General features: G+C 37.1%; 1 protein-coding gene across 4 annotated transcripts; it reads left to right on the top strand.

Annotated features, from left to right (window-relative positions):
• The first annotated feature begins 228 nt into the window (after positions 1-228).
• AP3S1 (adaptor related protein complex 3 subunit sigma 1) lies at positions 229-27,512 on the top strand. Of its 4 annotated transcripts, XM_050986653.1 has the most exons (7): positions 250-393; positions 811-913; positions 2,381-2,472; positions 4,998-5,109; positions 13,375-13,446; positions 17,577-17,684; positions 26,871-27,512. In XM_050986653.1, exons 2-7 carry the CDS (start codon positions 854-856, stop codon positions 26,997-26,999), a joined length of 573 nt encoding a protein of 190 aa, XP_050842610.1. In that variant the 5' UTR covers positions 250-393; positions 811-853; the 3' UTR covers positions 27,000-27,512. The 4 variants fall into 4 exon arrangements, with proteins under 4 accessions (XP_030092755.1, XP_050842610.1, XP_050842609.1 ...); XM_030236895.2 differs by lacking the exon at positions 811-913 and having other exon boundaries at positions 229-393; XM_050986652.1 differs by lacking the exons at positions 250-393; positions 811-913 and adding an exon at positions 402-610.

The following is a 27,512-nucleotide window of genomic DNA, read 5'->3' as shown; positions in this document are numbered from 1 at the left end:
CCTTGCGTCGCGAGGCGTTTTGTCCCTCGTGGGACACCGCCTTTTCTCGTCACGTGACAAGCCAGGAGCGTCACGTGCAGCGCGAGCCGTCCCGCCGGCAGCGGCCGCGCCCTGCCGGTCACGGGTTGCGCGCGCCACGCCGGCACCGGCCCGAGAGCGGGACGGGGCTGGGCAGAGGGAGGGAGCGGGAGAGGAAGGGCAAGGGAAGGGAAGGGAAAGGAAAGGAGGGGGACGGGGACGGGGACGGGGACGGGGACGGGGACGGGGACGGGGTACAGCACAACTTGTACGGACGCCGCCGCCGGCCCCTGCCTCCGTCCCACCATGATCAAAGCCATCCTCATCTTCAACAACCACGGCAAGCCGCGGCTCTCCAAGTTCTACCAGCGCTACGTACGGGCGGGCCGGGGCTCGGCGGGGCGGGCGGGGCCGTGCGATGGCCGGGCCGCGGGGCTGTACGCGAGGGCTCCCGGCCCGGCCCGGCCTTGCCAGCTGCGCCGGGCCCAGGGCAGCGCCGCGGGGAAAGGGACGGTGCTGGGACCGTGGACGTGAGGCTTCGGAGAAAGCCGGTCGTGTTTTCGCTAGGAGTTGCCTTTTAGAGGCTCTGGAGGTGAAGCGGGGAGGGAGGCAGTCTCGTTCAGCGGCAGGCTTGCCTCTCCGGGCTGTCACTTGGAAGCGCCGGTTTAAGCCCTGGTGTCCGGCGCGGTGCTGCGTGTGTCTGTGCCCGGCAGGGCTGGCAGAGCGGGGCGGACGAACTCTAAAACAGAACCTTTCCTCTCGGAAAGTCTCAGTCTCGCTATCAAATTACAGATGACGTGAACACGTAACGAACTAGAAAAGAGCATTTTTTTACATGGTAGAAGGCAGGCACAACGAAAACGCAGCACAGACGCTCAGTCTGGATGGAAAGAAGGTGCACCGGAAACTCGTGATTTAGCTGAAGGATAAGAGATTTTAAGCTAATGTTTTGAGCGTACTGTGTTTCCTAACAAATATGCTGAGGTCTGCTTAGGCATTAAAATACAAGAAAACAGCTGGTATTTCTTAAAGTTATGTAAACAACTCGTTTTCTAGCAGCGGAGTTCCGTGGATTTGTGGCCCCTTTTTTTGCAGCTCTCGTTATTAGAGAGCTCATAGTTCATTGGAAGGGATGTATCTTATTTGCACACCTCAGAGCAGAAATGATGAGTGTGACGCTTCACGGTCAGGTTTTGAATTAAAGGAGTGTAACTGATACTCGTCCTTCTTATGTGTGATTGAAGTAGAAGGGAAAGGAGATGAACAAATGCCCAGAGGATACCAGATTTGTCTTGTAAAACCGTTCTGATCTACTAGTTTCATAACTGGGCTTTGAACAATTTCTCAATGCTTGTGGTAGGGTAACGTGTTTGTGTAAACAATGAAGCTTTGAAAATGGAAATAGCAAATTAAACTAAGAAACTTTCTGGTGCACAGAAACAGGTGCAATCGTAGATTGTATTTTTATGTGTGATTTCAATAATGTGGATTTGTTTGTAGACCTTTTGGAGCTTATGCGTTCTTTTGTGTCAATTGCACTGGTACTGGAGGCAAATCTCAGCTTTTTTCTATGAGGGGATGCATCTCCTGCTTTCTAGAGAGGTTAATTTGGTCAGATCCGTGAAAGAGATACTCTCTTCTTTCATACTACTAAAACTTATAACATGGGTCTAACTTTTTCATGTGATATATATCAGAACAGAAACTGCATAAAGTGAAGTTTATAATATTTTGCAGTTAGGTAGAAAAATACTAATTTATGGCAATTAAAATATATGTCATCATTTTGTCTTTCAAAATATAGACCCGTGGCCATAATTTCAAATTTAAAAATTAGGTTTCTATAGAGCCAGAAGAATTCAGTCTCAGAAGAGATGTTTCTGATCTGCTAAGAGTTAAGGTCACAGCTTAGGAGAACCTGTTGCTCATGGTGCCCTTGTATTTTAGGGTATTTCTGGAAGTGTTACATATTGTGGGATTTGAAGCTTCCCTGCTCTCTTCAAGCACTGGGGACTTCATTTTACTCTCAGTTTATGGATAAAAGTAGTTCAGGCTACCTTGGAGATACAAAAAATTCATGCTACTTGAGAGTGCTCCTGGTTTACTTAAAAATACCTACTTATAGATTAATTTTTTACAGAAGTTCCTTAAAAGCAATCACTTTTCCACATTTTTCAGTAGTACCTTCTGCAACTTTTAAATAATAGCTTTTTGTTGAAATGACACAAACAGTACTTGCCTTGTTAACTGGCAGATTTAAGGCTTCAGAAGTAGATGGTTTGAGAGAACTTTGTGTTTTACAGTCTTGTGTGCTGTGCATTGTCAATCCTGTTTGCCTAGCAGAGTGTGTTTTCTTTCACAGAGTGAAGATACGCAGCAACAAATTATCAGAGAAACATTCCATTTAGTATCAAAACGTGATGAAAACGTCTGTAATTTCCTAGAAGGAGGACTGTGAGTATCAAGTTTGAAATAAATGCCAAATACTGGCTTTCAAGTATTTTTATTTCTGATTGCAGTACAACTTTTCACAGCTGTTGTGTAAATGCCATGCCACTTGAGATTTGTTGATTCACAAGGAATTATATAATTTTGCAGCAAGTGTACATATTCTTTACTTACTGAAGCATAGCTAAATATGCCAAAATGTCTTAGGCAATAATTTTTTTTTCCTAGTGCTGTAATAGGCACAGTGCCATATTTAGTGCTATAATTGTCTAAGATACAAAGATGGGGAAGAAACAGGCAGATGTTGTTTTGCTATAATCAAGCTAAAGATTTTTGGTCACATTTTAAGAGGCATTGGCATTTGCCATACCCACTGACTCACAGAATCACAGAATATTCTGAAGAGACCCACAAGGTGTCTGTACAGGAATTCACAGCCCAGCCCTGGAGTTTTAAGCACCATGCTCTGACCAACTGAGCTAAATCTCTGGAAAATTACATACTTTAGAACTGTTCTTTGGCTTGAACTCCTAAAATTTGAGCAGACAGCCTTTATAGTAGGATTCCACAGCCTTTTTATCAGGATTTAGGCTTGCTGTATGAACTAGGAAGAAAAAAACAGGATTTAAATATGCTGGCTAGTACAATTTCAACCAAGATATTTTATTGATAAAGGAAAAGCAACATAGGAGGAAAGTGAGGCTTATGTGTCTGTCTCTGTAAGTCACAAAAAAAATCTCTTTTGAATCATCTTCATTGTTTCTGAAAGTCATCTTGCTTTAGCTGAAGAAGTTCTGAAATAGAGATGTGTTTTATTTTGAAGTATTTATTAGCCATCAAGAGTAAATAGATAAAAAGCCACCTTCTAGAAGAAGGGGTCAGAATTGGTGGAAAAAGCTCATGATCTCCAGTCTGTGACAGAGATAGTTATAGTCTAATAAATATTATGTTTGTGGGAATTACTGAAAGCTGGTCTTCTAACACCTAGATTTTCTGTGTGCGGAGTCAGTTAAATGCTTAGCTGTACCATATCAGCTAGGATTTTTTTTTCTCAGAATGATTCCTGGGTTTTTTATATACTGTTTTTTAAATTTAAATTGTTCTTTTCTGACTACTCAACTGGTGATTCTATCATCAGGTTCTTGGAGATGATGTCAAGTTGGAAGCATTCTGGCTTGAATTCTGTAAGTGAAAGGCAGAAGACATTTGGAGCTTTTTAAAAATGACAGCTGCTTAACAAGAATAAACTGAGTCAGAGAACAAAATTCTGTCTTTCCTCCTACTGCTCAGTCACAGGGTTACCATTTCAGTATTTTTTTTCAGTATTTTTTTCTTTCAGGACAGGGTTCACCTAATTATTTGCAGTTTACCCAAAGCCCTCATCAGTTTCTGTGTAGAACTATGTGTATTTCATGTATGAAGTATTTGAAAGAATTGGCTAAATAGATGACAAAAGCAGAAACTTCAATTGCTAGGAATTTCCTCTGTTCTATTTGTTTGTAATAGTGTTGTCTGATACACAAACATAATTCCTGCTCTTCAGAAACCAAGGGTTCCCCTTCCCTACCCTCATCCCCACTCTCTGCCAAGTATTAATACAGAGCAATTTGCTTAAACAAAAGTGACCTAAAAGATTATGTTTTTTTAATCTGTGTATTCTCTCCCTGTGATAATGACAAAAACTAAAGGGATGAGTTATGTTGCACCAAATGGGTAATTCAGTTCTGGTACAGATTAAGGAAAAATCACAATAGTCATGGCTATGTAGGTTCAGCCTAAAAAGTACTTTTGTTTCTGTGGGAGTGGGCCTCTTACAGCTCAAAGCAAATGTCAGTGGTCTGATGTAGATCTCCTGTGCTCTATGTGCCTTTTTTTGGAAGGCTGTAGTAGAAGAGTGGAAGAACCTCTTTAGACTTGTTATTCAGTGCCATGAGGATTAGTGAGTCCATAAAAGTATAATTGCTTCTGTGACTGTAACATTGCATCATGACTTGTTGCTTGAAATATGGTGCTACTTCTCAAGATATCATACATTTTTTAGCACAAGTGTTACATGTTCTTTGTTATTAAATGGATCATAAACCTAATTTAAGGCTTTTATTTCATTTTTTTTTTCCTCTTGATGCTCTTCTGAGAAGGTCAGGGAAGGATTCATAGGCCTACACTGTTAATCTGTAAAGCAGGTTAATCCCTGTTCAGTGCCTGCCTGCTAGTGTGGAATGAAAGTACATTTAATACCTGCTTTTTTGTGGTCTGTTTGAATTGATCTTAATAAAAAGGTGCATAGCTTGATGTAATTTTTTATCCATATGGATAACAAGTACTGCTTGTGTGTTAAATGTAAATTGGTCTGTCTTGTTACTTAATTTTCCATTGGAATTGTATAACAAAGTAAAAGTTGCCATGTAGTTGTACTTAGGATAGCTCCAGCTGTTAATAATAGGCCTCCTGTTAACTAAAATTACTGTGAGGATTTGCTCAGCTCAGCCTGAGTTGCTAACTAAGCTTTCCTTGTTTTATTTCCTCTTTAGATTAATAGGTGGATCTGATAACAAACTAATTTACCGACACTATGCCACCTTGTATTTTGTCTTCTGTGTGGATTCCTCAGAAAGTGAGCTGGGTATTTTAGACCTTATACAAGTAAGTTCTTTTTGCTGCTTTGAGGTTTGTTTTTTTTTTTTTTATTCTTAATAACTGTAATTCTACTCTAAAGTAGCTTAGAACTTAAATATTTTGCTTGCCTTTTTTTGGTAATATTTGGAAGGTTGCTTTTATAGTGTGAACATACCAAGAAGTGCTGAGTATTTTCAGATTGTTTACAGTTCTCTGGGCTGTCTTTCAAAAAGTCTTTGTCCAAGTTGATGGGAAGGTGAGGAAACTGTTGGGATTGTCCTGAGCACAAACTGGTTTTTGTTTTAGCTTTTCAAGACCTTTTTTGGTTGCAGGTAAGAATGGCGCAGTTCAAACATCTGCTATACAAGTGTATACTATGAGAAATTTGATAGGCCATGCTCTTAATGTGTGTGTGTATATATATATATATATATATATATATATATATATAAATATATATATATATAGTTATGGATATTAATATATATCCAGACTCACACACACATACATACATGAATGCATATATATATATATTCACTATAAATGTATAATGCATAAATATGTCCAAAAACTCTTTGGATTAAACTTTCCTTGTGGTTTATGAGCTTTTTGACAGTTATGCCTTAGAAAAGGAGGGCAAATGCTCCCCTAGGTATGTGTTCTGCTCCAGGGGAATTGGGATGGGTAGGGTGGGGATTGTTAGGAGGAAGGTGGTCCATAAGCCTACTGTTTTTTTCTCAGTAAGAAAGGCTCAACAGCACAAATGGTTTAATAAGATAACTGCTTAATAGAGCAGAGTGAAAAGATGAGTGTTGGTGGTAAATCTTACATCCCTTCGGGTGCTGGGCATGCCACCTTCATGTGGCACCCAGTGGAGCCCAGTTGGGTTTTCCTACAGTGCATGGGGCAGAGCAGATCTGTCTATGGAGAGAAGCTTTCCCTCTTTTGAATCTTTGAGCTATTATATAATTTCCTCAAAGGAAAACAGTTCTTGCTAAAGGATACTTTCAGGAGAACTTCTTGCTGCAGTTTGGGGTCATGGCAAGGTTGTGCAGGTGGCATGCTCGCTGGTACCACATGGGAGCTGCCTGCAGGCTCCTCCGTTACAGTGAGCTGGCTGAGTTTATCCCTTAGCCAAGGAATTGCTGCAGCACAGCACAGGCCTCTGTGTCTATTCAGGTTGTGTTACGTGGATGACTAACCACTAAATGTGCAACAGTCTCTTTGTCAGAATCAGTACATTGCATTCCTGGAGTTCATTTTTGCCAAGGACATCATACATAATAGATTATATTAAGAAGATCTGGCCTGCTCAGCCCAGTAGAACAGACAGAGCCTGTTCAAGATCAGTGACACCTCAAACAGAATGTCTTCTGCAAGGCTTCCAGGTACAGTTTTCTTCCAACTCAGGGATCCATTTGGATCATTGAGTTCAACTCCTGGCACTGCCCAGGAACCCCCCAAGAATCACACTATGTGCCTTAAATTATTGTTTAAATGCTTCTTAAACTCAGGCAGGCTTGGTGCTGTGGCCAGTATTTAAACTGCTCAATATGTCTGTTATCAACCTAGTAACAAATACCATGTCTGGTAATATGAATGCTCCTAGGTCTAGGGGCCTCAGACTAAATCAGTGATTTTTTTCAATTTAAAATTTGCAAATAAACAATTTCACTGATAATTGTTAGTGAACTCAGATGTGGCAAAAAACAGTTTCACACCATGTCATAATTTATGTCATTGCATAAAATGGATCTCTCTTTTACATATATATATATATATATATATATAAAACAGTAAATATAACTTACTGTTAAGCCTTTCAAAAGCTTGCACATCAAGAGAATTGATTTATTACATAACTAAAATCTGTCCTGAGACATGGGACTGTATCAGTTAGTTATTTCCTTGTAGAAGCCCTGTGTATCTCTAAAGCCTCACAATTCCTTGCAGACCTTTCTTGAAGCTGCATAGCTTCTCACAGACACCTCCTGCTGTTCAGAACAGCTGCACCAGTGTTGTTGTTCTGGACAATAGATCCAGAAGAGTGCCTGTGTGGGTAGGAGGGAAGGAAACTCCCATCTGGATTCTTATGTGATCTTTGGTCATAGAACGTTCTGCAGTATCAGAACAGTGCCGCGTTAACGAGTGAGGTACACAGTGGTTCTGCCTGTTCTTAGCAGTTTGTTGTACAGGGTTGCTTAGTTGCCTGTCACATAGTTTGTCTTCTTACTTGGAAGTGCCAAAATGTTTATGAACAGAGAAAATAAGCATACTCATACATAGACAGTGCAACCTGAATTGCATGTTCAGGTGTTGAAGCAAATTGCTTGTGCTTACTACTACTCATAATTATATAGCCCCCAAACTTTTTGAATTAGAGAATTTAAACTTTTCTCTAAAATGTTTTACTTCTTGTACCAAAAATACTTAAATAGATTTTGATCTCCTAGTCTTTGTATTTCATATTGTTTCCAAAAATGTCCCAGTGTTTAATTACATGTCAACGTAATTGCTTAAAGGAAACTGAAATACTAAAAATGCTATTTCCATTTGTAGAAATACTTTGTTTTTCTGACTTGTATGATTTTGTTTATAAATTATTCAGTCTTACCACAGTAGCTACAGCTGTTGAGGGTTCAAAATTCTCTTACACATTCAACCATTTGATTATAGTATAAAGTATTAGAGATACATTAAATATTAAGAGTATTGCAATTAAATAAATTTTTTTTTTAATTTCTAGGCTGGCTCAGAAAAAGGATCTGTTTAATCCTCTTAGCAATAGCAATCAGAATTTAATGTACTTTTTACTAAAAGACTGCCCTCAGAAAGTTTTTTATTACTTGTCAATCCCACATCCAGTGTAGACTAACAGGATGTACACATGGATTTTGAATTGAGCAAATAAGCTTTGTTTCTTCCTGAAAGTGTTGAACCATTTTTATACATCTTTGTTTACTGTAGTTCAGAGATAATACAGGTAAGAGTAAGGCGTCTGGGCTTTGTTATGACTTTCGTGTAATGTATGACTAAGTGAGTAGGTATGTATAGTAGTTTTTGATGGAAAGTAAACTGGTAAAGGAACCTAGAACTCAGTATACCACTTTGGTGGGTTTCTGTCATGTAAACTGAATAAATACATAGGAGATTAGATTACATACGGTAGTCTGCATTTCTTTTCAGCAGAAAGTTTTTGTTGTGATACTTAAGGTAGTTTTGTGAATGCCACTTATCTCCTCCATTAGGTCAGAACTGTTTCACAGGTAAATCTTCTTGACTCAGGTTTAATGAACGTGTTGTATGCATTACAAATCATAGACTCTGCCTCAGGTTTGATACTGTCTTCAACTTGGATTTCTTCATTCAAAAGGCAAATTCACTTTGTTAATTTTCTTCCCTTTTTTTCTAAATATAAACACAAGTTTCTTTTTATTATATTTGCTTTCATAGATTGGGAGATAGATCAGCATCTGTGCTATGCTTAGGTTTTGCAGTCTTTTGGATTCTGTAAATTCTGTCATGCTATTTTAGCATCTTTGTGTTAGCCTGTGAAGTGCAATGTTTTATTGCAAAAAGGAAGGAAAATATGTGTGAAAACACAACTAGTTGTAGACTGTCCTAAGGAAAAAAGGAGGGGTCTTTACAGTGGTACCTTAACTACATTGTGGACCTAAGAGTTTGTGTCAGCTCCACGAATTTGTGTGTTGGCCCATGGCTGTGCTTTGAAGACATAATGAGTCAGCAAGCAGCAGTGTCTGATGGGATCAGTTTTCCATGGGAAATTCAATGGAGCCTTTCAAGGTAATGGTGTTCAGTGAGAGGCATGTGGGAAGTGCAGTGCAGTTTATGTAACATGTTTTTCTCAGTTCTTAAGGATAAAGGATCCTGACCAGAGATGCTTTTGTGCTAATTAAATAAAAAACAGAGAAGCATATCACTGAGATGAGAACTCTGCAAGGGCAGATTGAATTGCTTCTGTCCTCAGGTTTACCATTGCTGTTTAGGTAAGGAAGAAGAAGGGGATATTCTTGGTATGAGTTACTCCTGTTCGTAGCTCATCTTTTGTACCTGCTTTTGTTAGTATTTGACATCATCTATGCTCCAATACATTTAATTGCTTAGGTGTCCTGAGTTTTCTGCTGCCCTTGTGATGTTTCTACTAATGTATGATTTACTTCATTCTTTTCTTATTTGCTTATTTTAAAAATAAGCCCTTCATTGAAAAGGTAGTGTTTTGTTTTGACATATGACTGAGTAGAGGGAGCTCCAGACTTGCCTATATTCAATAAAAATGTTGTGGCTTTTTTTCATATAATTTATGCTCCCAGTGTGTATCTGTCTTTATTAAAGCTTATTTCTTACAAAAGAGAAGTAGGGGTTTCCGTTTTTTTTTAATGTTTCTGTTTACTTACATGGAGGTGTATGTGGTTTTTTCTTTTTACCATAAAAGATTATAATTTCAAAAATAAAGCACAAGGGGGAGCTAGTAATCAATCATGCATGCATCCTTATTTTCCTGCTGTTTCACTCCTTTATTTATGCTACTCTTCCAGTAACGTCACATGGTCCATCTGAACTGGTGTGTGTGAAGGGTGTGTGTGTCTCAAAGTAATTGATGTGTTTCCTCTTCTGATAATTGATCTACAGGTCTGCAGCATTTAAAGTGATTACTGAAGTACTTAAGTTTTAGCACTGCTTGCCACAATGTGCAATTCATTTGAGTCAACTGAAATTCAGATGAAAGTAACTCTGATTTTATTTACCATTTCAATTATTGCAGGCATCTTAAAACAGGCCAAGAAATGTTAGTGTAGAAAAATCTAGTTTACCTTGCTGACCAGTGTTTTAAAAGATCATTTGTAGTAGATGTAGACCTTGGAAATTCCTGGCATTATTCTGAGTGAGCTTGCCATCATGAATGGAAGATGGGGGAAACTTCCAAGGTTTCCATGAGAAATCTTTGGTCAGTGAAAAATCTCTGCAAAGGAATAGTCAGTGCCAGCTGATTTTCCCCAGATTAAGAAATGTTTGTTGTGCATTGCTGGTCATGCATTGTAAGCAGAGATTTGTCAGTTTGCTTAGTGTGTGGTGGGGTTACTGTGTAACACAAGTAACTGCTCCAACAATGAATCAAGTGTCGCTATAGAAGCTTTATTTACTGGAAGAATGTCACAAAAGTTAAACTTTTGTATTGTTGATGTGTGAGCCTGCATGTTGCTGTTAAACACATGTGCATGTGTGGGGTGGGGGGGGGGTCTTTCTAGGATTCTTGAGTTTCCTGTGTCTTTAATGGGTTCCTTTGTTTTCCCAGGAACTAGACAGATGTCAAAGTCAGAGTGTAGGAATCATGTGCAGAGTTGGTGACTATATGAGAAATAGTGTCAAACTCTTAGCTCTTGCAACTAAAACCGTTGGACAGAGGTTGAATTTACACTGTTTCCAATCTTCTTCTTGCAGCTAATGTCAAACAGCACCGTTCTTGTAACTGCATTCTCCTAAGGTGCAAGGAAAGTAAGCAAACATCTTTGGTGACTTATTTTGCTGCACATGTTGTCAAATGTGTAGTTTTTCTGCATAACATACAAGTTTTTTTTGTTTGCTCGTATCCCTTTTTTACAGAAGACTTATTACTGCAATGAATTAACAACTGCTTAAAGAAAAATCCATGCTTTGCTTAGCTTCAGTATAATTTAACAGAAACAGAATAATTTTCTTAGTTAACTTGTCACCAAACCTTATTGTCCTGGGTCTGCCTCTGAATATGCTCTGTGTCCTTATTTTGAGTGACAGATTTGTATTTTTGGTATTAAAGAATAGTCTAAATGCATGGATCATTAGTTAATTTGTACTTTGATTTACACATTTTAAAGTCTTTAATAGTAGTAGTAATACCAAGGGGAGGGTGTGATTATCCTCTCTTTTACAGTGTGAGCAGGATCTGAAGACCAGCGATTAAGATGTGAGAGTAATCTTTGTGAGAATGCAAGGTAGACACTTGGGAATGGGTGATGTCAAGCAGATCTCTTTCACTGGGTCAGGAGATATAAATACGTGTCTGTAGAAGCAGGACTTTATCCACAAAGAGTGGAGGTGAATGGAGTTACGTCCAGGTAGTGTCTGGTCAGCAGTGGTGTTCCCCAGAGCTCAGTGTTGGAGCCAGGCCTCTTTCATACCTTTATTAATTATCTGGATAAGGGGTTCAAGTGTTCCCTTAGCCAGTGTGCAGATGACTTTGTGCTGGGTGAGAATGTTGATCTTCTGAAGGGATTCAGACAGGCTGGAGGGATGGCCCAAGGTCAGTTGTAGGAGGTTTGACGGGGCCAAATGCCTGGTCCTGCCCTTGGGTCACAGCAGTCCCTGCAGTGCTCCAGGCTGGGGCAGAGTGGCTAGAAAGCTGCCCAGTGGAAAAGGACCTGGGGGTGCTGGTTGACAGCATCTGAGCATGAGCCAGCTGTGCCCAGGTAGCCAGGGAGGTCAATGGCAGCTCGGCTTAGATCAGCAGTAGTGAGGCGAGCAATTGTCCTTCTCTGCTGGGCACTGGTGAGGCCATGCCTCAAATCCTGTGTCCTGTTGAGGGCTCCTCAGTACTAGAAAGATGCTGAGAGGGTGGAGCAAGACCAGAGAAAGGCAGTGGAGCTGGTGAAGGGGCTGGAGTGCAAGTCTTACAAGGAGTGATGGCTGAGAGAGCTTGGAATGTTTAATCTGGAGAGAAGAACTGGGGAGACCTTATCTTTTATACAACTATGTGGAAGGAGGTTATAGAGATGCTTCAATCTCTTCTCCCAAAAAAGAAGAAATAGGACAAGAGGAAACAGCCTCAATTTGTGCCAAGGGAGGTTTATACTGGATGTTAAAAAAATTTCACTGAAAGGGTTGTCAGATGTTGGAGTGGGCTGCCCAGGGAAGCGGTGGAGTCACGTGCCTAGTGTTTTGAAAACATCTAGGTGTAACGCTCAGGGACTTGGGTTAGAGCTGGATTTGGCAGTGCTAGCTTACCTCTTCAACTTGTTTATCTTTAGGTTTCCAGCCTAAACAATTCTGTAATCTATGTCAGATCTATGTGTGATAGATCTCAAATACTAAGGTGGGGTTCATAAATCATGTGGGACAGAGAATCAAAATGAGGTTGTTTGTCTTCCATATTGCTTCTTTAGGATGTTTGAGTTGAATAAAAAATTGCATACAGTGACAGCTTTATAAATGATATTAAATACACGTTGTGACAAAATGACCTTGAAATATACAAAACTGATTATAATTTCCAACAAGTTGCCGTTTATTTTCATGTCATTAATAAAAGATCAATAAATTTTTTCAGAAGTTTGTTTTAACTTTGAAGATCCTAAGCTCAATCTTATATTTAACTTAGAGAGATCTTGACATAACCTGTGTCTGTATGAGTTACCCCTTGGACAAAGGGAACTGTGTGTACAGCTCTCTAAGACTGGAGTCTCTGAGCACTACCACAAGCACCTGGTGATTGGCATTCAGGAACTTCAGGACTGCAAGTACAATCACAATTTTATTATCTGGACTAACTGGAGACCAGGTGCTCTTGGTGTAGCAAAGTACAAACATAAATGCCAAGGAATCTGTTCCAGAAACACCCAGAGGAAGGTGATGTACAGGCCATATCTGGCAGGGAGCATCAGTGGCTGGAGTGCAGCAGCTGCTTGGATTTTTATGCTTTTATATTCTGGATTCGTAAAGGATTTATTTGCCTGTGTGTGAACTGCTACAGACTTTTCTAAATTTATATGGTAATATGCCTGACAGGATCAGGAGGTGTGACATTAGGACAGATGCCTTTTTCATCCTGGATTCAGTGAGTCTGTACTGTACTGCTGCTGGAAGGTGTGATGTTGACAGTTAACAGCGAAGTTGACAGTCTGGTTAACTAGGAAATGCCTGCAATGCAGTAATTATTAAAAATAATGATGGGAAAAGCTGGTTTTCTTTGCTTCATACTTGAGTTCTAATGAAATGGGAAGGGAGAAAATTTTAGTGTAGGTTACGTTACTGGTTTTTCAAGATGTATCTGTTTTTTAAAACAGTGTGACTTTAAGCAGAGTTTTAACCTAAATTGGCTTGTGCATACAATTTTGCCCTCCACACAGATAACATACTTTTGACATAATGTTAACCTCATAATTTCTGTAGATGCCTTTAATGCCTTAAAATCTGACAGGTGTTTAATTTCTGTATTTGCTTTTCTCAAACCTCACACCTAATGGAACTGCAGAGTTTTTGTTAAAGATTGACCTTTGGTGCTTTTTCCCCCTTTTGCAGGTATTTGTGGAAACACTAGACAAATGTTTTGAAAATGTCTGTGAGCTGGATTTAATCTTCCATGTAGACAAGGTACTGTGATGACATGCTGCAATATTTTTATCAAGTAATATGTTTGGTTCAGCTGATACTTGGTATTAAAGTCTGCTTTACTTTCCAAAGAAGGGTGAAAAAACTGATGAGGGGTCTAGAGAGTAAGTCTTGTGAGGTGTGGCTGAGGGAGCTGGGGGTGTTCAGGCTGGAGAGGAGGAGGCTGGAGGGAGCCGCGCTGCTCTCTACCTTAAGGGAGGTTGTAACAGGATGCAGATTGGTCTCTTCTCCCAAGTAACCATGGGAAGACAAGAGGAGATGGCTTCAAGCTGGATACCTCTTCCCAGAAAGAGTTGTCAGGCATTGAGGCACATGGCCTGTGGAGACACCATAGCCAGAAGTGTTCGAGAAACAATTGGACATGGCACTTACTGCTGTGGCTTAATGGACGTGGTGGTGTTTGGTCAAAGGTTGGATTGGAAGGCGCAGTTAATATGCTATGATTATGTAATTTAAATGCTATGTGGATCTTTCTGTTTAAAATCTCTAACGGACTTAGTCTTTTTTCAAACATTTAGAAACAATGTTGTTTGAATATTCCCAGCTCTAAGAAACAAGTGTTGTACTTGCTAATCTAGTTCAGGGGAATGCTCTTACTATAGTCACCTTTCATTTAAAAGGACTTGGGCATTTCTTAGTGTAGTACCTAAAATGCTGAGAATTTAATATACAGAATTTATTCCTTCAGTTGCATTTTGTGCCTATTCTTGCTTTCTGTGCAGTTGCCTTTCCCCATTTGTGAACATCTTTCTGCATCAACAGCAAAATATGTCAAAGGAAAAGTAAGATAGAAAAAGTAGACTGAAAATAATACCAAGTTAGGTATCTGAACGAACCCAAAATACTAGTTAGATACTCTCGTAAAAATAATACATTTTCGCAATAAAAGCCAGTGAAACCTTGAGTTAAAAATCTCTGAATGTGACGTTAAGCCTGCGGTGATTTTTAACTTGAGCGTAAATGAACAAAGTAGAGAGACATGAACTTCTGTATTAAGGCAAGGCTGCCACCAACTGTAGAGTAGCATTGGGCAGCTATGACTAATTTTTTATTCTCTTGATTCTTCCTTTTTTTTCCCTTCTCCAGTTTAAGTTCATCCGTATTTTTATAGGTCAGAGAATAAAACAGGAATATGTGTCTGTGAGAATTTAGGTGTTAAATTGTCTTTAAACTGCTGAGACGGTCAAATTGTCAAGAATCATAATGCACTGAGCCTTCAGAGTTAATGCATTAACTTTCTCTTTTCTGTTAATATATTTCAAGTGTGCAAAAGGGAAAAACAGCAGCTGCTCCTGTTTGATCTTGACAGTCTTAGTTATAATGGGTGCTACATAAGCACCCATTATAACTAAGGGGATGAAAATCTTTAGGGGTGAAATCTTTGAAAAATTTGTATTTTAAGTGGTCTGATACTGAGAAGGGTGAGGATTGGCTAAGTTATTTGAATGAGAGCTGTTCTGTGTCTTCAGTTCTTGGAGCTGTGGGAGGTTGCTTTCTTGCAATTCTCTTGTGAGAGCTGTATAAACCAGCATTTTTTCTTGTAAAAAGATGAGGTGGCATGTAGAAGAGTTAAACTATGTAATCTCAACAGCTGTTGCTGTGTGGTATTTTATGTGGTATTTCTGTAAGGAAATATTTATGCTCATTAGGTGTTTATAATTGTACAGGACTCAGCACTGACTTAGAGTAACCCAGAGCCAAGACACATGCTTATTCGAGAATATTGATAGAGTATGATGAATTCATTTGGAGAATGGAATATAGGTGAGAATGAGTGTTTCTAATGTACTGTAGCAGATGAGGACTTCAGGTGTTGGGGAGTGTAGTTCATACAGGAGAGAATTTAACTTCTCTTCATCTGTATTACAAGCAGCCAAAAAACTTGTTATAGCTGGAGCAAGACATTTTCGCATGTCTTGTGAGGAGGAGCAGCAGTTTTTTTTCAGTCCTACACTGACTCCAAGAGCCTAATTCTTTCTGATGGAAAAGGCATCACTGAAAGCTATTATGCAGCTAAAATAATAGAATACATTCAGATAGGGATGTAAGGGAATACTTTGTTTTTTTTCACTAGTTTTTGGCACCTATTGAAATATCTCTGGGAGTATCATGATCTCTTGCAAGAGTTATTATCTAACCAGATGAGTGAACCGTTCAGAATCAAATTTCTTGGAGACAAGAAAATGTGTTTGCCAAATTTTCCTGAGTTTTTGTTGATAAATTCTTCTTCTTTAGAGTATGCATTCATGCTTTTAGAGAGTGCATCAAATGTAAATAGGAAGTACTCTTGATTTTCATAAAAACAGTTTGAAATTGTTACTACAAAACAGCAATTTCAAATTTTAAAAAGTTGATGTTCTCAACAGTCAGATCCCTTTTGGAATATAAGATGTCTATTAATTGTGCCTTCAGTCTTTCACTTAAATACTATTTTGAATACATTACTGAAGTCTCTTTTGCACTTCAGTTCCACTTAGTGCATTTTTATTTAAGATTTTGTTGTTGTTTCTTGGCAAAAATAATTAGTGATTTTTTAAATAAGAAAAGATAGAGACAATAAGGTGTATTTGTACATTTAATATGTATTTACAATTAATTTTAATTTGAAAAGAAAAAAGAGTTACTGTTTATTTTTATCTTGCTGCTGCTTACATATAAGCAAACATATATTTAAGAGGAGGGAGTCAGTGGATTATGATAGTTATGTAACTTTATTAGTCAAGCTGTGATTTCCTTTCATATGGAGATTACCAAATAAAATTAATTAAATGCTGTTATTTAGAAAGCTGTCCCTTTAGAAAAAATGTGGGGCAAGACAAAATAGTCAAGCTTCTTTAAAGCCATCTGTGCTTTGCACATTTTTAAATGCTGTGTGTTAGACTTCACTATTGCACTCTAAAAGTAGGAAAAAATGCAGAGAAAGGTAAGAAGCATGACCCGAGGTGTGGGGTGGTTTGCATTGAGGAAGAAGTTAAATATTCTAGAGACTGGAGGCAAAGGAGTAAGAAATAAAGGTTTTGGAAGAGCATAAAGGGGCCTGAAGAAGGGCTGTTTTCAGCTTACCTAAATAAATTAACTATAAAATTGTTCAGAAATGCACTTAAAAGTATCAGGGAAACAAATTCAATTTTGTTTTTTAGTATAACAAAAAAGCAAGGACTGTGTTGGGTTTTGATGTACTATCTCCCAGTTATTTGATTTAGATATTTTCTTCTATCCTTGATACGTGGGGAAATTGGGAAAATGTCCAAAATAGTAGTTAGAATTATGCTTTTGAGATACCAGATTATTCATGTTTATTTCTGAAAAGTAGAAAAATACTCCTTGTCTTCAGATTTAAATACTAATGTAGGATTAAAATATTATACATTACATGGTAACCCTGGATTTTTACTAGTAAGTGTGCAGAAAGAGGCCTTATTAAGAAGAAAAAAAACCAAATCAAGTCTTTAATACTGTTTGAATGCAGACTCTGAAGCAGCGATTCATGAACCAGAGCTTTCATCCTCAAGCCAGGCGTGCATGGAGGAGAGATGTTCAAACATACCCATTTCAGTAATGTCCCCAGCTGGTTTATGTGCTCCTGCAATTGGAGTCCTAGCTCTCAGTCTTACCTGTAGATACTGAAGACATCATATTTATCATGTATCTCAGAATGTCAGTTCTACTTCTGAGCCAAATCTTGGGATCTGTGGTGGGTGAGCATCAGAGTCTCTTCCTTCTCAGGTGTAGCCTAGAGGAGAATTTACACATCTGCTTGTGAGCAATTTGTTTAGTCTTGTAGGACCTGCTTCCTAGAGGTGTTACTGCTGTTGATGCTGACTCGAACTCTAATAATTGGATGGAAAATGGGAACAAAGAAAGAGGAATGTAGAAGTTTCTTAGCATTCATAAGTGTGGTATAGCAGATGAGTTTGTAAGAGGTGTGAACAATGAAGAAACTGGAGAAAGGAATATGAAATTATGAGCTTTTTTTCCAACTGGCTTTAGATTAAGTTCTAACATTAATTGACTTACAGAATACGTTTCCCTGTACCAAGGTACCTGGACCATTTTTTCAGATTGTATGTGGGATGTTTTGCATTTTTAAATTCTCTTTTGGTCTCTTTTAGGTCCATAATATATTGGCTGAAATGGTTATGGGCGGAATGGTTTTGGAGACCAATATGAATGAAATTGTCACTCAGATTGATGCTCAAAATAAACTGGAGAAATCTGAGGTAAGAGTGATGCACTGTGTAGTTTCTAAACTAAAAACAGGATTGTAGTAAATGCATGCTATATAATCCTCTTTGTCCTTCATAGCAAACTAAATAGTGTAAGCTGCCTGCTTATAGTGCCAAAAATTTGCAGTGTACTCTCAGGGTGTTGTACCTTTCTTCAAAAGTAATAAACTGCTTAGTTGCTGCTGGTTAGATTTTGCTTTTTGTATCTAATTGCATTGTGCACCACTGCTATTAAGATACTTCTTTAGTTCTCAAAGTTTCTGTTGTAGAAAACCTTTTAGTTTCAGCCTACTTGTTATGCTGGACTAGTGACTTCAGCACTTAAATGAAATTAGGTAAAGAAACAAAGTGTGTCTTCAAAGACTACATATTCCTGCCTGATAGTATGCTTCTAAGCACCTGAAATAAATAGCAGCAGAGATACTGCAATGCAAGGAAATAAATTGGACTGAAGTGGACTAGACAGTCCTTAAAGTCCAGTTTTAGACACTTCAAAGTAAGATTTCTGCAATTTTGATAATCTGAGTCTTTGGTCTTCAGTGAGTGAGAAAATTATATTCTGTGTTTGTCCATAATGGGCTAAGTAAGGGATGACACAAGAGTTTTGGGAATCCTTTTTCAATTCAACCGTTCTTTAATTTGTGTTTAGGAAAGACATTTAGATTAAGAAAGGATCTTAGAATTACTTTATCTGCGATACAGAATATTAGTGTCCCTTTAATGTCACCACATGTGCCTTGTAAGCCAAAATGTTGCTAATATATCTTTATTAAGTCTGTGCTGGATTCTGAATGATGGGAGTAGTTCCACAGAGGAATATATCAAAACAGTAATATCCAAGTTTCTAAACAGGTCTTTGCTTGAATTGGAGACTTTCTGAAGTTCAAATCAGCTGAGCAGACTGAAATCTTCCAGGTGGCATAAATATGAACTAAATGGCATTTTAGGAGAGGACCCAGAGAACTTCTTAGTTCTACCTGAAGTGCAATAAAGAGAAAAATGAATTTTTCAGGTTTTTTTGTGGTACAGTGTATACTGTTCTTATTCTGCAGTCTTAAGCTGTACTGCCTCAAGTTTTTTGAATACATTTAATTTTTTGTTTTGCACAACTTCCAAACTATATCCAAGAACTGGTCAACAATATATGAAAAACAAGAAAAAGCTAGGTATGATATGACAAAATACATAGCAATATGCTTCTGAAAGGATTCTGTAGTAGATTTTGAACATGTCCAAAGTGTTCATTTTAATGTTTTTCTCACACTCAGAATGAAACAGTGATCACAGAGAAGAATATTTGGAGTTATTCTCCTAAATTTTTATTATATTTGAATAACTTCTGTATACATACACTTTTCCTTTTTTGATAAAAAAGCAGTCATGTTCCCAAAAGCTGAACTTGCTCAGCAGTTGTGCTCTGCAATGTATTATGTACATTATGGTTCTATTTGAAAGCATTTAATTATGTAAATTCTGTTATCAAATCAACTGTAGACCAGCCTCTGACTAGTCTTCTGAAAGACATCGATTCAGTGCAGCCAGCTGCAATACTTGCTGTCTTCCATTATTCATCAAGTCATTCTTTCTTTTAAGAGGTTTTAGTATAAAATTAGATGGTAGATGATCTGAAAAGACCCCACACAGAACTTGAAGTATGTACAAAGCAAAAGGAATTTGTTCCTTTACATTCAGCAATGAATTAAAGAAGGTAAAGAAGTAGCAGTTGTAAATTAAAACACTTGGTGATTGGGATGAAGCAGAACATTTCACAGTCTGCTCACCACAAATACTTTCTTTTTCATTAGTTCAGTAACTATTTCTTTTCAAATTTAACAGTTACTGAAATGGTGAGATACATTACAATACCTGATAATTATTTCCTTAGATCATTGATCATTTGTTTCATGTATATCCACAGAAAATTCCTGATTGCTATTTCCTTTCCTTTTGTCTTTTTGATCAAGGTTGTAAATCTTTGAGTATGTCTTTCCTGAACACATATTTTCAAGACACAAGCAAATCCATGGAAATCAAAATAAGTAATAACTTAATAAATTTTGAATGCTGGTCACTAAGAAACCGAAGCTAGTGAATCTTCTTTGTTTTCTTTAATTAGAAAAAATAAAATATAGAAATTAGTATTAATGTAGTCCGTAGTATATAGGAGTGCCACCTGTGCCTCACAGCACTGTTGCTTTAGTCCCTTCGGCTTTTAGACCACCATCCTACCTCTTGCATTTACAAAGCAGCTATTTTAAGGTTAAATGTCCTTTTCTTTTATAGCTGAAATGATGAAACTAATAAAGCTGTAACTGGGTTACATTTTCAGAAATACTTCAGTTTTTATTGGGCCCATCTGGCATTCAGTAATATACAAAATTTAGCTATTGTATATCAGATATTTGCTTAGTTATGCACTAGGTTTCTAAACAGGCTTTCAGTTAGAATTTAGTGTAAAAAACTGGATGTATTTATTAAATTTACATATATTTGAGCAAAATTATCAGCTCAAGGAATTTGGGAATATTTTCAACAGAGATTAATTAAGCCACTATAAGGGAGTCCCTAGTTCTGATTTGTGATTCAGCTAATATTATTTGGATGGGCTACAAAAGAAACTATTTGTACCCTGAGAAATGTTGTATTATATGCATTTCCCTGCCTTTCAGTTTAGTGTTTATCTGTGAATGGGTTTCTGGTCAATCCTGAAGCCAAAAAATCATTGTGATAAAGGGAGGGAATTCTTTGGGAGAGGGGTCATTGGGATTTTATTCTGAGCTTCTGGAAGTAGGTAAACCTGGGCTACCTCTTCTCTATTTGGAGTGTTCAACTGCGTGTGATTTAGATTTTTAAGCTGGGCCTCATTTTTTCTGAACCTCCTGATCTTTTCTGGCTCTTTCCATTCTTCTCTCTTACAGACCTTTATCTTTCAGTCTCCCAGACAGGACAGGTAGACAAAGGTATTGCTGACTTTTAGAAAAAAATGTACTTTTAACAAAAAGGGAAAGCAAAATGATGTCAAAGGCAATAAATTATGTAGGCCAGACTCAAAAATTATGTGTAAAAATACCCATACTAGTCCTTGTAGCCTACTTTTTGTGCTAGTTTCTTGTAGTTCCCTCATCTTTTTATTGGCTATAGTGTATTCTACTAGCTTTTCATTGACATCATATTTTTTATTTTATTTCTCTTCCTGCATTTTAGAATTTAACTTTTCTTTGTATCATTGTTAAGAAACAAAGGAATATGAACTTGTGTGAATATTAGCCAAAAAATCCTGTGAAATTAATGTCAATAAAAAATGAACACACAGATAATAAAGTAAAATATGATGACATAATATGAATAACTCCTTTGTTGGGAGAACTTTGTCCCTGATAATCTAAAATAAGTAATATAAACTCTCTTAATTCAACATTTAGTATTTCCAGATAAAAAACAAAGAACTTTTACCTGCTTGCAAAGAAAAGTTTCAGAATAAGCTTCAGGTGAATGAAACATTAATAATCCCACCACCAAAACCAGCAAACGGAAGTATAGGGAGAATAAAATCAGTGCAAATTGTAAAGGTGATGTAGAAACTCCTAAGTTGATGATCCAGCCTTAAGGATGTTGAAAATAAGAAGGGCTGTCAGCATGTACTCAACTTCAGATGTACATTTGCTGTTATTATAATCTGAATGTCCAGATTTTGATCAAAGATACCCTGATAACTGCAGTCCCTGAACATGTATGTTAGCAAAGAACAGAAAAAGGAGGAGGAGTACAATGTTTGAAGTTCAGTTTGTGGTCAATGTCACCTGCCATTTGTTGTTTGAAACATTTTGTTTAGCTCAACACTTTGAATGTCAGTCAGTGTTAATGGCAATACTTGAAAATTAATTTCCACTTAGTTTTAAGTCTCTGTGTATTCAAACTGCAGGTATTTTAAACAGGTAGAACCTTAAGCAATTGAAACCTATTTAATTTATTAATAGCTTTGCTCTTTAGCTTTTATGTGATATTCCTAGGATAGTGTACTGCAATACCATTAAGATTTAACAAATACAACTCCACAATTGGATTTAGTAGCACTGAGTTTTAAAAGCATTAGCTAAAAATAGTTCTTGATAACATGCAACATTTTAACCTAAATTTGAAGTATGCTATAGAACATGAAGAAAATCAAGGATGTGACCTTCCTCTGCCTAATATGTTAACTAACTTGTAACATACAGTCTGTATTTCATTGGTAACGCTAGGGAGCTTGATCTCAGATTTTTGGTTTCGTTTCTTTTTTGGTTTTGTTTTTCTTATTGTGCAAAGCTACTTTTCTTTTTCTGTGTTCTGCTCACACATATTCTGTTTTTATTTTTGGGTCTGGCAATGAAAAATAAACAAAGAAATAATTAATCATTCCCATCCATTACTCTTTTTGTGATTCAAGTGCTTAAAATTTCTAAGAGTATGTCTTAAGTCTTCCTATATGTTTGGCCTCATTTTGATATACTTGCAGACTTCATTTTGGTTTTTCTCTAATTACATTCATTTATTTAACCTCATGAGCAGGGGACATGATCATTCCTTTATATTATGTATCACATCCTTTCATGATTTCATATCCCTGCTGCTTTGAAGTCATACTTGTTCTGAAAAGAGGCATTGCTATGAAACACCAGCAGCAGAGAGTTCCTAGTACCTCTGAAGTATCTGGAAAAGGGTGGCTTATTTTGCGGTGTTAGCCTTCATTATTTTGTTTTCCAGTAGGCTGTGGTTTTTTAATATGTTTATTTTAGTGCTAGCTAGCTCTGTGTAGAATTATTTAGGATGACAGTTGTAACATTTTTATTTGTATATGCATATTAACAATGTTTGTGATGTGTAATACTTTACCCACATGATATGAATTTCTTTTTAAAGAGTAAAACAAAGTTGCATATCACTTTGATATGAAGTTACCAATTGGGCATTCTAAGAACGGGTGATGATAAGAACAAAGAAAATTGATCCTTATAGTGGTTAATAATGACCTAAGTAAATTAATGACATCTTATTTTTCTCACTTGATATATTAAGACCAGTAGAGTAAAAAGTCCTGTTACTAAATGCGTATATTTCAATCTATGAAATAGTGTCTTCTTTTGCATATATGGTATTGCTCTTTAAAAGTACATGAACATGTTTACAAGCATTTTTTTTGCAATAATGGAACCTAAAATTTTAATATGCAGCATTTCAACATTAAAGCACATCCCTCCACAACAAATTAAATTGAGAGTATAAAGGAGCTGTGGCAAAATTGTGTTGTATTGGCTTATTATTATACCAGCTGTATGAAATTCATATTGTCTTTCTGAAATTGCATTAATTATGTCTTAAGAAGCTTCACTTTCACTTACTTCAGTCATTTGCTTGCTGTGACAGACAATTCATCATTCTCACTGCATGTTTAAAGCTTGCTACATGTTTTGTTTTTTCAAGTGGAACAGTTTTTTCTTTGCATGTCACCAACTTACCTGCTGAATTACGTGATAAAAAAGGCAGGTGGAACTTGTTGAGTTCCGTATTACAGTGGAAGCTGTATTAATCGGGGTCTCCAGAAAATGCCTCAAAAGCACACGGGGCTGAAAGTACTTACTTCTTGTACCTTTGTGTTTGTAAATACAGTTCACTTACAGTAAAAGGAATGGAAGGACTGCTACTAGTTCACTGCCTGACGTGCTAAAAAGGGAGTGCTAAGGAGTTCAAATATAATAGCATTTGAATTGTATTCATTATCCAGCTTGGGAGTTCAAGTGCTTTTCAGTTATTTTATCCATTAGACATTTTTTATGAGCTGTTTGCTCTCTCTTAGAAATGCTGTGTAAGTGTATTGTGCTTGATAGGGTGGACATTAATTGTGCTAAATAGCATTCTGCTATCCATTTTATGTATCCACTATTCTTCAGACTCACTTAATACAGAGAATTCCAGGAGAAGAGAATGTAATAGCTTGAAAATCTCTGCTCCAGCATCTGATAGTGAAAGATAGTCTCGCTGTCAAAAAAGAGGTAATCTGACAATCAGAGCAGTTTTGCCAAGGATCTTCACTGATCTTGATCCAGAAAGGTCTTCGTGAAACGTGACTATTGAAAGTTGTGACTGGGTAGGGGGGTGGAAGGGCAGTGGTTGTCTGAATTGTGGTATTTTTAATAATTCTCAATTGTGTCTCCCTTGTATCCTATGCCGTTGGGGCGGGAGGCAGGGACTATAAGTCTGTATAAAGAGGATAGTAGCAGGTAGGTAAAAATAATAACCAGTTATACTAAAAATGTTATTTGTCCATTAAGAATAAATAACTTCCATTAAATTGGGGTAAAGAATCTCCATCCAAGTCACCTTGGCAGAAGGCACCTCTCCTTTGAGTTGCCAGCCATGTGCTACCATGTGCTACCATGTGCTACCATTACTTATTATATTTTGCTGGTTTCCCGTTGTTTCAGTTGTAGATTGTATAATTCATTGCTTTTAATTAGTATTTTCATCTTCTTAGTGGAAAACAGTTTACATTACCCTATTTTGCTTAATGAATTTTTCTTCCATTACTGCAAATAGAATTTCAAGGATTAAAAGCATTTACAGTTTTATCCAGTAAGACTTCAGTGGAAGTTACCTCTTGATTTAAAATTAGTATTTCCAAGTTCTCGGTTATAACAGGATGGTGTTGGGCATTTTCATGCCTTCTGCACTGTTTTTTAATAAATAGAAAGAAATTTCAATGTCAATTACTGCTTTTTCAACTTACTGCAGATTCAGGGATGCAGATTTTAGATACTTGTATTTCTCAATACTGCTAGTGTTAGGTCCAGGTTTTCCCCTTTAAGCAAATACTGCTATTGAAAGAGCCTCTGAAGTGATTGACCTGATGGATTTGGTGACGTTAAGGAAAATGAAGGAAAAAGAGGCTTTCAAAATACTTTTTTGCACCCTTTGAATTTTACTTAGTCTGTACATCTGAGAACTGATAATTTGTTGGGGCCAAAGTGAGAGCAAATTTGCTGATGTCAGAGATGCAGTTTTCTGAGCTATCTTCTCTGCCCCACTTGCTTTTCCCAACTTTAGCATGTCTCACATAGGAGGGTTTGACCGGGAAGATATTGTTGATAGATTACTTATGGCTTTCTGGTCTCTGTTTCTTCTTCTGGGAATCATCCCAGAAATTATCTAAAATCTAGGGATTTATGATGCTTTAGCTTTTCCACGTAAAGGGTTAGTTCAAAATCAGAAATTTCTGTTGGTTTTATTTTGACTTGGGTTATGTTTTTAAGGGGAGAAGGAAGAACAATAAGGTAGGATGTTAAGTGAAAATCTTATGTTAACTTGACTTTTTTTCTTTTAAGAGAGTAGTAAAAAGGAGAAAATACTTTTCTTCATAACTTTCAAAAAGTACAGTTGTTATCTGACAAGTGTGTGGGGTGTCTGTCTCCTTTTGCTAAGTTGACCAGGTGGACTCTCTGGAAGTTAGGTGCACTCCTCAGTAATTCTACCCTGCACTTGCAGTGAATTTCAGTGAAAACCAAGAATCTGAAAGGTTTATACTTGGAGTGGTAGTCATGTACAAACGCTTTAAAACAATCAAATCTGACACAACCTTCTTGAAGTTTTTCTGCTTTCATTTTGCTGTATTTCTTGTTCAGAAATACTTTGTATGCAAATGGACTGGTTTTCTTCAGTCTTTGACAAACCTAAAATTAAAGATCTTCCATTTCTACAGGTTTAGTCTTTTTTTAAACTAATTCCTAGCATCCTGGCTTTGTTTCTTGTGGATTGCTCCTTTTTACTGGACCCGTAAGATGCCACACTCTAAAACTAGTAAATCACACTGTGATTTTTGTTGTTTTTGAATATTTTTACTTTTAAAAGTCTTACTTTTAAAACATTAAAATTAAAGTTAATTCTTTTTACATATTCAGAGAATTTGTAATATGATATCTTTTTCTGCTTATAAGAGGTCTTCTAATAAAAATCTCCCATGCTTTTTTATTTCCTTGCAAAATTAAAATTATTTTTACACTTCTGTGGCAAGCCTGAAGCAAAACCACACTGCAAATTCAAAATCTGCATAGAGGATCTGAACTTTAAGAAGAAACATTGCTGTGCCTAAAATCAATAGTATGGTTTTTTTGCAATATCAAAAATAGTAGTAACTCTTAACAGTCTTGTTTTAATAGTCCTTAAAATAACAAGGTTTTGAGTAGGTGTTTTCAGAAGCAATAGGGAAAGATGATTTTTGGTATGTCTTCAGGCCTCTGAGCCGTAAATTGTTAGCATTTCATAATATACCCTAGTGTGCAAACTTGGCAGCTACTTTAACTAAAAGCATAACTAAATGGAAGTCAGCAATTCTCTAGTGTAAAACTTGCATGTTTATACAGGAGGGCTCTAGTTTTTGTATGCAAAGACACTGCATGCAATAGAGAATTTTAACAAAAAATAGGTGCTGTGTAATAGTTTAATTTGGCGTCACTATGTTGTTGTGTAATGCTCAAGGGGATGCAGATATGTTAGTGTATAATTAGTTACTGTGGGAAACAGGTTATTCTAGTTTGGCTGTAGAAATAATCTGTCTGCATGTTCTTCATCAACCATAAATGCCAGGTGTTTATCCTTTTCATTTTAGTCTAAGCCACCTTGAAATACCTCTGTGTTCATATATATGTATTTTTGTATGTGTATATATATACACACGTGTGTGTGTGTGTGTGTGTTTTGTTCATTGATTTGACTGACATTCAGCACCTTGTTACTTTGAGTTTACTTATTCTGAACCTGTAACCAATGCTAGTCAAGTGTGAACCACGTGTACTTTTAGGATAGGTGAGAGGCAAAGGCAGCACGCTGGACACCCACCACCCTGAGACTGTCTGTTCTGTAACGTGCACATTACACGTGCTTGGATAAGCCTCCTGATCCTTCCTCTCATACTTTTCCATCCAGTTGACATTACATGTTTTACCATATAAAGATGAATATGTGAACTGTTTTCTCTTTCTGGTTTAATATTTCCAAGTAACCCATTTCATTCCAAACACAATTACCATGTGGTTTTTCTAATTGTGTAACCATGGAAATACTTGAAAGTTAGTTGTCTGTGTAGATTGCTGGTGAACCTTCTTGTGACTGACTTTGTCTGACTTGCATTTTTCCTCGCTTTGTATACAGGCTGGTTTAGCAGGAGCTCCAGCCCGGGCTGTTTCAGCTGTAAAGAATATGAATCTGCCAGAGATCCCAAGAAATATTAATATTGGTGACATCAGTATAAAAGTACCAAACCTGCCCACTTTTAAATAACATGGCTACTCCAGGTAATACCAAGGAAGAAATGTAATAGAGATTTAGTGCATAATTGTTTACTAAATAAACATGTCTAACTTTTACTGTTTGGATAAAACTCAAGGTTCTGCATAGACATAACCTGAAAAATCAGTGTGTGGAGTTGAATGTTGCTTTTGTCTTGTTTGTGAAATTAAAGGAAAGGGGTAGTTCCCATGTGATTTCTAAATTACATTCCTATGCCCTTGCAAGGCATATCACTGTGTCGCAGCTGCTGCCGTATTTTGGGGAAGTATTTAAGATGTTCTTTACTTTGTATAACCTCTAATGCGGAGGTTTTTTGTATATTCACCAAAGTCTATAATTAGTGTGTTCTTTAACTACTTCTGTTTGTCATGATTATTTAAGACTTTAGTGCAAATGTTGCATGAAAACGTTTAACTCATGTTTTGTTAAATAAAATCATAACAAGCTGGACTTCGAAATACCTGTTTGAAGTCTACTGTTTGCAATAAACCATGTTATTTCCTA

The sequence above is a fragment of the Serinus canaria genome, chromosome Z, assembly GCF_022539315.1.
Source record: "Serinus canaria isolate serCan28SL12 chromosome Z, serCan2020, whole genome shotgun sequence".
NCBI classification, from domain to species: Eukaryota; Metazoa; Chordata; class Aves; order Passeriformes; family Fringillidae; genus Serinus; species Serinus canaria.
This window is presented reverse-complemented; position numbering and strand designations above follow the sequence as displayed.